The sequence below is a fragment of the Theropithecus gelada genome, chromosome 12 (genome assembly GCF_003255815.1).
Source record: "Theropithecus gelada isolate Dixy chromosome 12, Tgel_1.0, whole genome shotgun sequence".
NCBI lineage: Eukaryota > Metazoa > Chordata > Mammalia > Primates > Cercopithecidae > Theropithecus > Theropithecus gelada.
Genome location: NC_037680.1, coordinates 38,172,715 through 38,189,205, shown reverse-complemented (window position 1 = coordinate 38,189,205; position 16,491 = coordinate 38,172,715). Strand labels below are relative to the sequence as shown.

At 32.8% G+C, this 16,491-nt stretch overlaps 1 protein-coding gene across 15 annotated transcripts in view; it reads right to left on the bottom strand.

Annotated features, from left to right (window-relative positions):
- The window catches only part of SLC4A10 (solute carrier family 4 member 10), a 381,685-nt gene that overhangs the window by 105,576 nt on the left and 259,618 nt on the right, over positions 1 to 16,491 (bottom strand). For 7 of the 15 annotated variants that reach the window (XM_025404373.1, XM_025404370.1, XM_025404381.1 and 4 more), the window contains 3 exons: positions 11,179 to 11,270; positions 3,981 to 4,138; positions 830 to 917 (listed from right to left, as the gene is read on the bottom strand). In XM_025404373.1, the coding sequence (XP_025260158.1) occupies positions 830 to 917; positions 3,981 to 4,138; positions 11,179 to 11,270 (338 nt within the window). Of the gene's footprint in view, positions 1 to 829; positions 918 to 3,980; positions 4,139 to 9,524; positions 9,615 to 11,178; positions 11,271 to 16,491 lie in introns of all 15 variants that reach the window. The other 8 variants (XM_025404367.1, XM_025404368.1, XM_025404366.1 and 5 more) reach the window with 3 other exon arrangements.

Sequence of the window (16,491 nt, the reverse complement as noted above, 5' to 3'; positions counted from 1 at the left end):
TTCAATGAAAACATTATTAAATTATTTAGATGAAATCTAGATGTATATAATCCCATTTGTTCATTTACAACTAAATTTTGATTTAATGCCCCTTCTGTGATCTACTGCATCTGCTCTTCCCATTAACAATAACAACAAATTTCCATAATGGGTTGGAGAATCTAAGTCAAGGAAAATAGTGGTATGATGCATCTTTTATGTTCTTACTTTAAAGATCTACTTTTGAGACATACACCTGTTTGAAAAGCTGATGAAAGCTTTTTCCAGTCCCAAAAATCTACAGACAAATTTTTTACATAGAAAAATTTACATGCTCTATCACAGAAATCACAAACCCCTTGAAATCTATCTACAGCTTCTCTAATAGTTCCCAAACTCCCAGGTTAAAAATATCTATATTTAGGCAACTGTAGAGAGTTGACAGATGTTGCATGCATTTTGGGGTCACGTATACTATTCAGATAAACTGCTATTGTTCTTTCTTTAGACTTTGAAATTATTTACTCAAAACAAGATTTCCAAGGATATTAACAATGGTGCTTACTTTGGCAGCACATATACCATAAAGGGAATATTAATAATATATTCTAAGTGTCACTGAAAAAATTTCTTTACACTATGAAGTTTTAAAATATTATATTCATGGGTGTTAATTTATTATCCCTTTGGAAAACATTTTTTTAAAGGAGATTTTATAGTGGAGACATGGGAGAATGGGATTCAATACAGAGAAATCTGATTCACAACAAACTGTCTTTGAAAGAGGACCTCCAAAAGTTTTAGGTATACCTAGTGGGGGAAAATGTTCCCAATGAACTTGAATAAATACCTCATCTGTCATTAGGGTTGCAATTGATCTGCCAATCTCATGGTACTGTTGACCCTTTCCCAGGGGTCCCAGAAGAATGAACAAAAATCTGTAATTAAGAAGAAAAAAATGTTTTAAGGTAGAAATATAAAAATAATTTTAGTAATACAGAATCACTCATCTCAAAGGAATTACTGCAAATGGAGATTATGATGTCAAATACTTTCATAGTTTTTCATAGTTCATTATTATTTTGAAAAATTTTACCATGATTGACTCTTATGCTTAAGATCCTCAAGCAATGGGAATGCATGGTTTTCTGTTTTTTTGATTGATTTTTAATCACAGTGTTTCTCCGTTTAGTTATCTGTACAGTATGTGCAGTTGCTATTGGGAATTTTAAGGATTCTACGATCCTTAAAGAAGGAAAGTGTGAAAAGTAAAATCTGATTAGACCTTTCTAAATAGGAAGGAAGAAAACTCACTTGTATGCAAAATGGCGAACAGTTCAAAGGGGGCAAAGGTAACACAGTAGCAAAACAGAGAAAATATAGAGTCAAAAAACAGTAGGTGTATGTGCAATTTTCATTATAAAAAATTATTGTCAGGAATCAAAGATCAGCCAGGTAGAAGAAAATGGGGAGTTAATGATCTATTATTTGTAATGCTGAGGAATAAAAATAGTGTCTGCACTATAATATTCCATCTAAATTAGGTCGAACATTTGGCAAATTCATCATCACAAGTGGTGCTTTTAAAGAAATCAATAGATACTCTAACTTTAGCAGACTGGTGATTGTTCTGTCTCTGAGAAGGTCAATCCTTCTGGGAAATTGTGAAAATTAAAGAATGCCCTATATTCTGCCATATCATTCTATGGTGTTAATTTGTTAAATGGTTTATGCTATTAAGTATGAAGACTAATGGCTTTACAAAGTGTACTAAAATAGTTACTATAATTCTACTCCTCATATAGGTATAATCTTTAGAGATTGTACATGTTTTTACATGAGGCAAATATTACACAATTTTAGAGGATGTGACAATATTTTTGTGTGTGTGTCAGTGACAACTGAACCCAAGCCAATTTCTACTATGTAGAAATGTCCAGTTGACATTAAAAACAGGAATGGTTTAATTTGGTGGCAGGTGCTTTATCAACTATAATAGTTTTTTAAGAAACTTCCTAACCTATGTACATCTTGCTATTTTTCAGGTTTCCATTCCATGGGCTATTTTTAAAGTTCTAAAAGATTATTTTCTGACATTTCTACTGTGTGTTGCCATTGTATTAACAGGATGCCCTTTTGTCCTCCCCAAAAAAGGATAATTAGAAACCCTGAATGGCTTTCTTTATTCTGTTTGTCCAACTAATCTTCTTCTATTTTTCACCTTCCCTAACTAAATAGTCTTGTCTTTAAATCTCTTCTCATACAGTTGCTCTACAGTGGCCCTAATTTTTTTCTCCATTGTTCTCTACACATATTTTGCTATCTCAGTGTGAAATAAGGTCACTTAAACCCGACAGTTTTCAAATAAGGGTATATAACCCCATCACGGCTTTTTTCTACTTGTGGGAATTTTTCTTTTCCTTCTTTTTAAATACAAGAACTATCATTGTCATAAATAGCCATCATTTGCTCATAGTTCACCAGACACCTTCCTAAGTGGTGGAACACAAAGGCACTGCTTGGCAGACTGAAAAGAAATTTTCAACTGCTATAATAGTAACTCTACAATTAACAAGTTTAACATCTTACATATGAATCCCAGACTCCCAGAAACCTTGGATAGGTTACAGGTTGTCCATAGAAAATATATAACCTGAATCACATAGTCAGATGCCACTTTAATGTGCTCAGTTTATCCTTTCCCTTTGTACATAAAAGTTGATGTGTATCAGAAATCTCAATAACCCTCAAACAGGATAAATATAGACTTCTTTCTATAATCTGAACAGTAACTAGATTCCTCCCCCAAACCATAGTCAGACATAGGTACTTAAACACTGAATCCCATTCCAGTCAGCTGAGTTCTTACAAAATGAGGCCTCTCCTGGCTGTGTATTCCATAGTTGTAGAATATTTTATCCATAATCAAAGCAGGGAGTTATGTAATCTGCTATATTTTGAGTTAAGGCCAAAGATCCACAGAGGACATATATTCTACAGTTGATACAGTACTTGAACTTTTCATCAAGTAACTTGGCTAAGGCATTCAACGTTTGGAAGAGGAGGCACACTAACAGCTTTTGAGATAGCTGTAGCATCAAACAAAGGGCACCAGCCATATGGGAACGGGGCCCTAAATAGATATGTTTTGCTGCAGGAAAGGACTAGAGTAAAAGGCTATCTGCCTTTTGGAATCACACTGATGGTAGGAGTATGGAAGAAAACAAGGCTCCTGGGTAAATTGCTTGGAACCTAATGTGCTAAAGTCGATATTCTGTTTTTCCTTCCTTTCTTTTTTTCTTTTTTTACAGTTTTAGTAATGGATAGCCTTATTCTAAAAAATGAGAAACAGCATAATTCAGTTTGTATTATCCCTAAGTTGTTATTTTATTGTTAAATGAGAAACAAGTTCCGATCATCAAATTAAATTTGTACTTTTAACTCTGATTCAACCACACTGTGATAATACTTCTACCAGTGATTCTACAGACCCTGTGTGTGGGAAGCCCACTATGCCTAGGATTGAAACATATATTTGATACTATCCTAACGATGGCACTTACATGCATTTTGAAGGCCTTCTTATTCAAGTGTAAGCAAACCTTAGTAACTTTGCTATTTCTGAATTTGACCACACTCATGCACAGGATCCTTTCTTTCTTTAGCAGACAATTTAATGCAACCTTTGAGAAAAAGCTAACATGTTACCACTTCTTTTACCAAAAATGTAAAAAAAAAAAAAAGAATTCATATGGCTTCAAGGTACCTTGAGATGAGGAATATGCCTAAAATGAAACAGAAGCTTGAGAGAAGGGAGGAAATAATAGAATAATTTTTAAAGCACTTTTCCCCTCCTCCACAAACAAAAATTAATAGTAGTTTTGTGGATTTCACATTAGTTTCTAGTCAAAACCCTAACAGAAAATTACCTTGAATACTCATTTTCTTTCCACAAAAAGATAGTTTAAGAAAAATACAAAAGACACTTTTATACTTTTTACCTGGTTGGGATTGGGACTTCAGCCAGTCCTTGAAGCAATACAGCTGGAGACAACCTGACAAACGCAACTACAGTTCGATCCAAGAACTCCAGTTCTCCCACTAAGATGTTTGATGCTTCAGCACCTGGAGGAATCTTTTTCATAAAGTGCAGATCAACCTGCAAGCATCACCAGGTAAATATGATAAATCAAAATTGGAGAAATCTGGTAAATCATATTCTTGCACAGTGCTTCACATATAGTAATCCATGAATAAATATAGTTTAAATAAATACCCACAGTTAAACATCTCATTTGCCCTTTTTCTATAATAACCTTTTTTCTTTACTTGTGGATTATTTTAACTTGTCATCAATAAGATGAGTACTCTAGTTCTTCTACTTATTATTTTTAAACAAAGTTTCTCCAGTCTCAACAATCTTGAAATTTTAGACAGGGAAAAGTATGTGAGTTCAGTTAAATAACTATTCTTTAACCGTAATTTAATTAGCATTTGCCAACAGATTTAATATTTTTATACTATATTACCTAATTTTTGTACATAATATATTTTAATTAATACTCAAATATGCTTATGTCAAAAGAAATATAATCATGTTTCTCTTTACAGTATAAATTATGACTTTAACCTTCTTCTGTTTTCTAGTTGTTCTATATTCTTCACATTCTATATTTGGCCTGGTAATTCTTCAATATTGGTTTTTCATCTGAGAATTTAGATATGACACAGTAGAAAAAATCAGAATAAAATATTAACATTTGGAGTTACTGAAGAGCTATAGTTGAATTTCTGACATGAAATGTTTGTGATTGAAATGAATGTACACAAAGCAAAAGTGATCATTAACAAGAAGAAATGCTAAAAATAAAGGCTGAAGTCTAAAAAATGAATGCAAAATATCCTTAACAATAAGTATCAATTTTATGTACAGGGCCTCAGTGAAAGACAAGCAGTGACTTTAATGTAAATTGTACAAGATCTATGTCTTGTTTCTAATTCACTTGAGTTACTTTTTATGAAGCTCTGTTTTTAGGGGAATAAGAATTTATCTGCTCTAGTAATTGATCTTATGCTCTGATATTAATGAAATGAGGGCCAAAGATCAAAGTGAGAATAGCCGAGAGAGAGAGGAATGAGCTCTGGCAAATATGAGGAGGCTGAGAAGATTTTTTTAGCCTAGATAGTTCTTCTGCAGGTTTAATGATTTGAGAATATTTTTCTCAAAAATTTAAAATGAAAAAATCCATGGTAGTACTTTAGTGACTACATTAAATATGTTTCTTTCTGAAATCAAGATCATAGTACAGCTATTTGGAAGTTTTACAACTAATTAATCTTTCCAAAGAATAAGAATACCACAAAATATATAACCTAGTATATGAAGCATGTATTCTTTCACAAGGATTAAATATAAAAATATCCTACAGTACTCCATCAAAAATATTAAATAGAATCATTATTTTATTTTAAAGGAAAGGAAGAATGATTTAACAAAGCAAAACTGCCTATAAAAATGTATAACAAATATTATACATCCAAAGTTTTTAAGCTACAAATGTACTCCCAAATATACATTTGTAAATTCATAATTCATGTACACTGGATTATATAGCAAATATTTTTGCTTTTGTGGACCTGATCTTTTAATGTATAGATAGCAAAAGTATTTATTTACTATAATAAGTAAGGTTAAATTTCATGCAATTTGTTGTGGTATTTTTGTAGGTATTTATCTAGCTAGGAGAAATGTACAGATTTAAGATGCTTTAAATTAGTAATGCTTTACATTTTCATTGTAATGCAAAAATTCCCAAGGAGGGAATAGAAGATTTCCCATAGACTGTTAGCTCTGTGAGGAAAACATAATAAATTTCATAATCCTTTCTATTACTAAAAGAATAAACAGTTTTCTCTCTCAATGGAAAGAACAATGATACAATATAAATATACTGAAACAAAATTTAAAATGAGAAAACATCTTTTTAAAAAATCTAGTAATTCTTTGGGAGGCGGGCAGATCACAAAGTCAGGAGATCGAGACCATCCTGGCTGATACGGTGAAACTCCATCTCTACTAAAAAATACAAAAAACTAGCCGGGCGAGGTGGCGGGCACCTGTAGTCCCAGCTACTTGGGAGGCTGAGGCAGGAGAATGGTGTAAACCCGGGAGGCGGAGCTTGCAGTGAGCTGAGATCCGGCCACTGCACTCCAGCCTGGGCGACAGAGCAAGACTCCGTCTCAAAAAAAAAAAAAAAAAAAAAAAAATCTAGTAATTGATAATATAAATTATATTGATAATGCCTGAAATTTAAATTCCACCTTGAAAATTCTATAAACTCATTTATTGCTTGACAAATGCCATTGTCTTAACTACTAAAGTCTGTGCCTCAGGGAGGTGGTGATTATAGAAATAACTGTTTAAAGATGAAATTTAATTAAATCAATAAGTACATAGTATGTTAAAATAGTTGAATTTTGTAAAAGAAAATATATGGTCATTACACATGATCTTTAAGCTTACAAAATAGCTAATATGTCATTGATACCTGTTATTTAGAAAAAACATTAAAATATACAGAATTTAATTTCAGGATAAGCAAATTCATCTTTTGACTTCAAATGGAATAAGTTATAGTTCTATAGCACATATCTGAGGCAGCCATTGTATTATACTCATTACATTATTCTTGGAGTAATCATATATTTTGGGAAGTAATTGATTATGTATTATCTAATTATATTATTCTATATTAGGTAAAATTATATATTATATTATTTATGGGGCAACCCTATATTTTGTGTTTGTGTACTATATACTTCATGAAGAAACTTATTTGACAAACAAACTATCTTTTTTTGTTTGGTTAAGTTTTTGAGACAGGGTCTCATTGTGTCATCCAGAGTGGAGTGCAGTGGTGCGATCCCAGCTCACTGCAGCCTTGAACTTCCTGGCTCAAGCCATCCTGATCCTTCCAGTTCAGCCCTCTGAGTAGCTGGGACTACAGGTGTGCCACCATGCCTGGCTGATTTTTTCTAGATTTTGTAGAGATGAGGTCTCACTATGTTGCCTAGCTTGATCTCGAACTCTTGAGCTAAGGTGATCCTCCTGCCTTGGCCTCCCAAAATGCTGGGATTACAGGTGTGAGCCACCATGCCCTTGGCCCCCTAAGCAACTTTTAATATAACAAAATATTATGTTTAAAGACCTGACTGTGACCTCTTATGAAATTATAAATACGTAAAGCAGGTCTAGAGAATCTAGGTTGAACTACATCCCTAAGACAATTGTCAAGTGGAACACAAACACTTGGAATGGACAAGAAGGAAATCCTGGAAGTTTCTGGTCCTCTGGATAGGATCTTGAAGAAATCAAGCTATACTCTTCTGGGTCTGTATTTACACTCATGCTTCTGGGCTCTCCAGACCTCATCTTTATGTTAATAACAGAAAGATTTCTTTCTGGGCCTTTGATACTTAAGCTGTGGATGAGAAACAGTTACATTTCTAGGGAACAGGGAATGAAATTAGATAGAAGATCAAGGTGAAATTGGAAGTGTCTGGGCAAACTACACACTAAGAATTAAAGGAAAAACAGATGGAAATTTAAGGAGAAAGTTTAAGCCTTCAGCCCTTTATAGAAAGTACAAGAAACATCACAGGGATTCTCTGGGGAGAAATGGTGTCTTGACACTAACTCGCCAGTGATCTTGAGCAGCTCTCTTAATCACTCTATAATTCAGCTTTCTTGCTGACTAAATGAGGAGATGTCTAAGGTTTCCTACAGTTCTAGGATTAAATAATACAACTCTTTGTACTATGCTTCATACACTAAAGCTAGATGCAGAAGAAAGTTATTTCTATGTAGAAAATTATGTGAAGCCATCTCTGGGTCATTTGAAGTAAAAGAAAACACCATCAACATAAAATAGCTACGTTCTACTGTCAGCTTGAAAAACAAAACCAAACAGTGTTTTGAAACATCTGCTTTTTAAATGTATTATGGGAAGCTAAAACCTGATAATTTCAGTTATTTTCTAAATCATTACTTAAGTAAGTAAGTGTGACAGGTCTATACATTGGAAGGATTACAAATATGTAGGTTGAATGTAGATGGAATAAATATGATCAAATCATATGAGAGGAATAAAGACCTTGTTTTTCTTAACACCTCAAAATGTTTGGAATCTGCATATTAAGATGCTGAGGTTTTGGAATCTGCATATTAAGACTTAAAATATTAAAATAGAAAACTAACCTGGAAACTAGGTGAATTTTGATAAATTCACTACTAAAACTAAAATCATAAGGCTAAAAAAAATCAACTCATGCACCTGCAAAATCTGGCACTAAAATTTGTTTCCATAGTGATAGATCACAACTGCTCTTTTCAAACTCTACTTTTCTGCCTTCTCAGGCTTTAAAGTAAAAAATCTTACTCAGTCTTTTTTAAATTTCAAAATCAGGCTTACATTACTTTGGATCTTGAAGGATTCATTCAACAAATACATACCAAATACTATTTAAGGCACTAAAGACCCAGTGGAGACCAAAACATTAAATTATGATCTGGTGTTTTATTTCTGACACTACTATTTCTACTACTACTAATAGCCACAATAATAAGTGTAACCACCTTTTATTAAACACCTGCTATAAGTCGAGCACTGTCCCAGGATCTCTCTATATATTATTTGATTAAATCTTCACAATGAAATTGTAAATAGTTTTCCTACTTTGCAAATGAGAAGGCTGAACTTTAGAGAACTTCTCCAAGATCAGAGAGTTTATAATGCCAGAGGTGGGATTCAAGATCTCACACTCTTTCTCAAAAGCCACATTCTTTCCAGTGTGCCATGCTATGAACAAGAGACTGAGGCCTAAAGGCAGTTGACACTAAGTAGAGGGCTCTAGAAATTTAACTTGCCTATTAAAAGATGAAACGGGCCAGTGATCACAAATGTGGTGAGAAAGAAAAGGATTAAAAGAAAGGAAATCGGTTTTTGACTCTTCCATAGTTTTAACTGTTTGGGGGGACCAGAAGATGAGACTCCTGCCTACAACTGGCAATCTTCATTTTCTTTCATATGTGATGAAGAATTCTTGAAGGCTGAAAAGACAGGTCACACAACCAAAAGCAAAATGATATGGAGATATACAATCAGTGTAAAAAGGTTATATTATTTTTAAAAAGTTAAATCACAATTTATTTGAAAGGAGGAGCTATGTGGTTTATAATGATTGTTTCTGAGGATGTTAAATATGCCTTCTTTATGCTGTTAATGTGTTTATACATAAATATGCAGCTTGTTATATTATTGCTTTTAAGATCATTTCAAATTAAGAATATCAGAAATTAAATGTATGGCAGTTTGTGACAACTTTTTCCAACTTGCAGATGAATGAAGATGCAATGCTTTGAAAAGATAGCTCTTAGAGTGGCAGATGGAATACATTTGAACTGGCTTAATGTTTGAATCACATGTCTCCATACAGTGAAATGAGCTTTGAACCACTGTAGAAATAGAGCCCAAGTATGCCCTCACCTCTCTCTCTTGCTGGTGTGGAGGTCCTTTTTCATGCCTTTGTTTCATCCCACATGGACTAGTATGCCCCTTTTGTTGGCCTCCCAGTCCCTGCACGCATAATTAACAGACTTAAGCTGGTACACCATGCTCCCACGGAGACTCTGCCAGGCACCAGAGGGAGAGCATGCACATAACTAGATCTAGATTATTTAGGCATTGTCAGAGGGATTCTGAAACAGGTCCAAGGAGCTGATCACTATTAATCTTTTCAGAACCTTGGTTCAGGCTACTTTCTCTACTGCTTTCACCCATTTCACCCATTCCCACTTCCTCCCACTACTACAATTATTGCCAGTGCTAAGGGCTTTATTAAAATATTACTCTGAGTTACTTCTATTTCAGCCACTCAGATAAAGAGAATTGTTAACCTGCCATATTTTCACCAAGTATTGAAACTTCTCTTTTGCATTGTATTTATTTATTTATTTATTTATTTATTTATTTATTTATTTATTTTGAGATGGAGTCTCACTCCATCACCCAGGCTGGAGTGCAGTGACATGACCTCAGTTCACTGCAGCCTCTGCCTCCTGGGCTCAAGCAATCCTCCCACCTCAGCCTCCCAAGTGGCTGGAACCACAGGCACGTACCACCATACCCAGCTAGAAACTCTTCTTTTCTACTCAACTGTTACTTTGCCATAGCTTGCAATGGCACATATACAATGTCAGAAATTTGCTAATTAAAATCACATTATCGTCATTGACTCATTTTCTAAGAATACATTCAAGTTAATGATTTCATTTCAGTTGTCTCCAATTAGATGTATCCCTCAACACAGTCAGTTCTTAATATGTTTTTATTTAAAATTCTGCTCAGTTTTACTATGTCCTTCTAGGATTTCCTTACAGTAATGACTTTTCCTTGATTACATTAACAATTCAGTTTTATATTGTGATTTGCTTTCCCACAAATAGAGGAAAAGTGATTTTGAACAGATTTTGAACACATACTAGCCAAAGTTTTTAAACAATAGATTAAACTTGGCCGGGTGTGGTGGCTCATGCCTGTAATCCCAGCACTTTGAGAGGCTGAGGCAGATGGATCACCTGAGGTCAGGAGTTCGAGACCAGCCTGGCCAAGATGGTGAAACCCCGTCTCTACTAAAAATACAAAAATTAGCCAGACACAGTGGCACACGCCTGTAATCCCAGCTACTCGGGAGGCTGAGGCATGAGAATCGCTTGAACCCAGGAGGCAGAGGTTGCAGTGAGTCGAGATTGTGCCATTGCACTCCAGCCTCGGTGACAGAGCGAGACTGTCTCAAACAAAGAACAACAAAAACAAACAAACAAAAATAGATTAAACTTCTGTTAAATTCCCTGTGAAGCCCAGTTATCCCTTTTATTGGAAGAGAGAACATTATACCAAGTGGCTGAAATATGAATACTATGCATAAAACTCACAGGTTCAGGTTTTTTATTTTTTATTTTTTTTGAATAGGCAAAATGTTACATGTGGACTTAATGCTAACATTATCTGTAACAATATCAAGCTTTGACAAGAAACAAAAAAAGTGCATGCAAAATATTGTGTCAACACCTCTTAAAATGGGTAGTAATTTCTAGTAGTAATTTAGCAACTTATTTAGATGAGAGGGAGAAAAGCTCACCTTGCTAAAGTCAACAGTGCTGTTTTCTCTGCTAACATCATTTTTATTTTCAACACAGGCTGGAGCAGACTGAGGAGAAACAACCTGACCTGCTAAAAGAGATTGTTGTGACAGAATACAAACAATTACTTACATAGTTGTAGACATACTGAGTGAAATAGGCACTTCAATTAAACTAGACTAACAGGTTTCTTAATGAATTTATGATGTAAGCATGAAGGGTCAATATAAATAGATCTATATTAATACAAACATTCTTATTATTAGTTACAGGTAGAAATGGGAGAATTCAGTAAAAAATTAAACCAATTTTCAGATAAAAACTCTAAAAGATTATTTTCAATAAGGATTATATACAAAAATATGTAAATGTTACCAGGATTTTGAAGCATCATTGATTTCTAGATTTCAACCAAAACTAATGGTATATATAAAAAGACAAGATAGACATCTGTTAAGATTTAAGCTCAGCCTGAAGAATTTAAAATGTAAAGCATTAAAAAGGACGGATATTTATCAGAAAAATACACAGTATATTTTTAGGTTTTATTGCATCTAAAAAGCCAAACCAATGAAAAAAAGTTCTTTGGCCGTAACTCTTACAGTCTATATAAGGGGGTTCGGTTAGAAATACCTTTATTTCACATAGTATGAACACTACGGATATGATTTTATGCCTCTGATTATTCTATTATATAAGCATACTGATATTAGTCTGTGATATGAGAAAAGATAAAAACTTGAATTGTATTAGTTTTGCATTAACACTAAACTAAAACATAATTATCTTGTAGTTCTTTTCCCTATTATAGGGAAGATGATGAGAGTTCAGTAGATAGTAGCACTGGGAGTGTGGCAATGACTAGAAAGGGTTAAATTCCATCATTCACTAAATATGAAACATTGTTTGCAGTAAATCATATTAAATTTGTTCATAGTTAGCAATGCAATGAAAATTAAACGTCTCCCCATCTTTTTTTCTGTGAAATGAATAATGACAATTCAAATTTGAAGTCTTGCCCATATTTATGATAATAACTCAATGACTCAAAATAGTGCTTTTATTCACATCAATTGTAGATGTTAGAAACACTCTCTCTGCCTGGCTCTTCTCTCTACTTACCTAAATCCCAACTTTATTCTAAATTCACCTTCAGTGTCATCTCTAATCACTTTGGTCTCTGTCTGAACTTCTCCAAGCTCCCAGGGTAAATGCAAAAAACCCCCACAAAAACCCTTTCCTTTAAATTCTCTCCTGAAAGTCCACTTATTCTTTGTTACCTAGAAATTAACAACTGGGGTTAAAAATACTAATTATTTACTTTCAAAAATTACTATAAGTTTGCTTTTTAGACTAGTAAGCCTCTCAAGCAGGGGTCATTTATTAATAGGAATAATTGTATGGTTTAAAGTTGTTATAATGCCAGAAAGTAATAGGCTTAATATTATTCTAGAACTTAAGGATTTCACTACTTTCATTAAAAAATGTAAAATAATATATTTGGAGAAGATGAAAATAAAATGACTTTTTAAAATAAGTTCACCTCAAACCATGTTCACAAATTCTGATTATAGCATATTCTAGGGAAATATGTAAACTTCAGATAAATGTCATACAAGCTACAGAAATTATTTTCATTCTCCCATTTCTAACCGCAATGTGCAGCTATGACTGTGAACTGTTCATTAGCAGCCATTCAATTTACCATTCTCAAAATAATAACTATAGTTTTAAAAAAACCTTTTATATAATGCATTTGTGCTACTAACGGATGTCTTCAATCACCAGTTTCACATCATTTCTCCATATTTTAAAGAGTTAGAACATTAGATATATTTAAAATTAAATTTATTGAATGCTCTGTAAAATTGAGTGGTGAAATTCAAGTCATGGATAAATTAAATACACATATACCTGCTTTCTTATAATAAATCATTTCATGTGGTATAAATCTACACAGAAAAACAATTATTTAGTTTTATCACCAAACACATACAAAACAAAAGTCAATCCAGTGCAAAGTCATTAACTTTAAAGAGATTAAATTTTGAATTGGATAGAAAATATGTGGAACTTAAAATTTGAACAAATTGAATACGTTATGTATTCATTTGTATACTTTAAGTAGAGCATTTCATAAATTACCTTCAGCTCTGGCAGTATGTTTAAAATATTAACACTTGTATTTCTCCTTGTAAATAATTACAGTAATTAATAACTAATATTTATGTAATAATTATAATAAGTAATATATTTTGAGATTTATTGTTGTATGCTATTCTTGTTCTAAAATAAGAACAATTTTATAAAATATTACTTTATAAGGTTGATAATGAACAAGGGATTTAGAAACTATTTTTTATAAATATTTTAAGTGATGTTGATAATGACTTAGTTGAGAGTTTAACTAGCAGGAGACACATCAGATGACAGTAAACTTCTTGCTAGTCCTAGATTTTAGATATGTCTATAGAATGTATGCTAATATAGAAAGTCACGAAAACTAGCCTATGACAGACAAAAAGACCAAAAATTGTATATCTTTTATATTTCAGAGCAGTAGTTAAATAATAGGAGTTAATATTCATAGTTAAATATACTTAATGACATCAAAAGTCCTGCAAAGTTTAAATAGCATTTCAAATCTTGTTATTATTTCTTGTCTATTATTTCCAAAAATGTAAGTTAATTTGCTAAAGTTGAAACAATACACTTTAAATGTGTATATCCTCAAGGCAGTTTTCACAACTTGGTAGTATATAGAACAATGAAGAGATACTATTTAAAAATTAACCTAACAGGTTTGATTTGGGTTATTTTGAAAAAATAGAAGTCTTTTAAAAAGTTTAACATTTTATTTGCTGTATATATAAAACTAATATTCATGCATGAATTATAGTATATAGAATGAATTGAAACCTCATAAATTAAAAATAATTTTATAGTTCTATTATCAATTGTAATCATTGTTTAAATATATTTTTCTTTATGCCAATTAGTTTATGCCAATTATTACCACCTTTCAGAAGAAGATGATGGATTAAATTTCAAAATTAATTTCATTAACTGAAATGCTATTACACAAGAAGAATCAATAAATTCAGATTTTGGAAGGGCATCTCTTATTTTCTTGCTGATGTCTAAGGCAATAGTGGTTCACAGAATGATAATTTTCATGTACAGAATTTTATCTTCAGCCAGAAGTGAATATTTTCCTAATAGAATAACAAAGAATTTGCTAGGATATTTTCCCCTCATGGAAAAAATTAGTATAAGGTTAGGATTTAGCACTCATATATGTGTGAAAGCTTTATGAATGCTAATTGTGACAGTAATTTTTTTAAAGTGCTATGCCACAGTACTTACAAACAAATGCTTTTTACCTGTTTCTTTTTTTTTTTTTTTTTTTTTTTTGAGACGGAGTCTCGCTCTGCCACCCAGGCTGGAGTGCAGTGGCCGGATCTCAGCTCACTGCAAGCTCCGCCTCCTGGGTTCACGCCATTCTCCTGCCTCAGCCTCCCGAGTAGCTGGGACTACAGGCGCCCGCCACCTCGCCCAGCTAGTTTTTTGTATTTTTTAGTAGAGACAGGGTTTCACCGTGTCAGCCAGGATGGTCTCGATCTCCTGACCTCGTGATCCGCCCGTCTCGGCCTCCCAAAGTGCTGGGATTACAGGCTTGAGCCACCGCGCCCGGCCTGCTTACCTGTTTCTTTATATTACCTTTGTCCACTAATCACTGCCCATATTATTTCCTATAAATGAATGTCACTGCAATGTTTAATTATTTCTGTTTTATAATACATACATAATTTTGAGGCATGAGGATGACTATGAAAAAAGACACTAATTGAGTAATCTTATTATATTCAGGGTAAGTTATTTAAAAACTGATGAAAAGTGGATATCACTAAGGTTAACTAGTATCTGTGACTATTCAAATGTAAATGGAAACATTTGAGAAACCTAATATCTTCTTTGCTATTTATTAAACACATATTTCTGACCTGTTAAGCTCAAGAGTTCTTCACCTTAAATCAAAATTTCTAATATTTGTTTGACATCTTATCAATTAAGATATATATTATATAGTATTCATATTAGCACCTGTTTGAATTACTTTTCTTTGAGTTATGAATTCATTTTTTTCCTCTGAGCCTTCATGGAGAGATCACACGTGTCAGATAAAAATTATTATAGACTATGTATTTTTCTAGGGCAAATTATAATAGATATGGGGCTAGCATAGGAGAAAACTGAGAGTATTTTGAGTAAATACTAACTAGAAAAATGAAGCTGTTTTTCTGCTTGTTACATCATATATTTTTCACTAAGTGTATTATGAGACTGGCAAAGTCATTTTCTTTATCATAAAGTTGTAGGGAAGGAACATGAGATTACATCAAAAGTACTATTTTATGACTTTAAGTAATAGCAGTATTATTAAAGCACCTCATTATTGGGAAAAAAAAGGTATATTCTCAAAAACCCTGTTGAGTATTATATTAACTCATTTGTCTTTAGCTATAGTTCTCTTCTTTAAGTAAAGTATGCACATATGTATTATAAAACAGCAGCTTAGCAACTTTTAAATTTATATTTGGCCAAATTCACATCAATAGAATATATTGCATAAATGTATCATTATTTTCTACTGCTTAATCCACTGTAAATTACGTGCACTAGAAGGAAACTGGGATGAAGACATGGAGGTACATTACTATTAACCTAGAGACCAAGCCGGTTTACACTACCTCAGAAACCTTCAACGCATTTAGAGTACCCAAAGGGTAGGAGATGAGGGAGTACAGAGATGAGATGAGCCTGTTAGAGACAGACATAAGACAGAGCAAAATAAAGAAATATAAAGATGAATGACAAAGTTACATACATGTGTAACAATACATTTATTCATGGGAATAGAAAACATAAAGAAAGAAGGGCTAAATATTTAGAAAATGCTGATTAGGTGAGCTACACTTCAAAAACATGAAAAGTATGCAAACAATTAAACTTGGAGAAAAATTAGTGTGCCTGAAAATCATTAATGCAATATAAGAAATAACAAATCCAAACACATCATACTAGAATTATGTTTGCTCTTAAGATCTAGTCTTGACATTCCAAAACTATAATGACAATATAGCCTCTGGGCAGGCCCATCAGTTGTGTCAACAACGTCATCTTGATTTTCTTGGAAGAGTAGAAAATATCATACTTATTAAACAATGTTTAATTATTTAATATACACAAATGTTTTAATAAGTTTCTCTCAAGCAATCTTAAGAATTATTATTCTAGCTTTATTTTTTCTT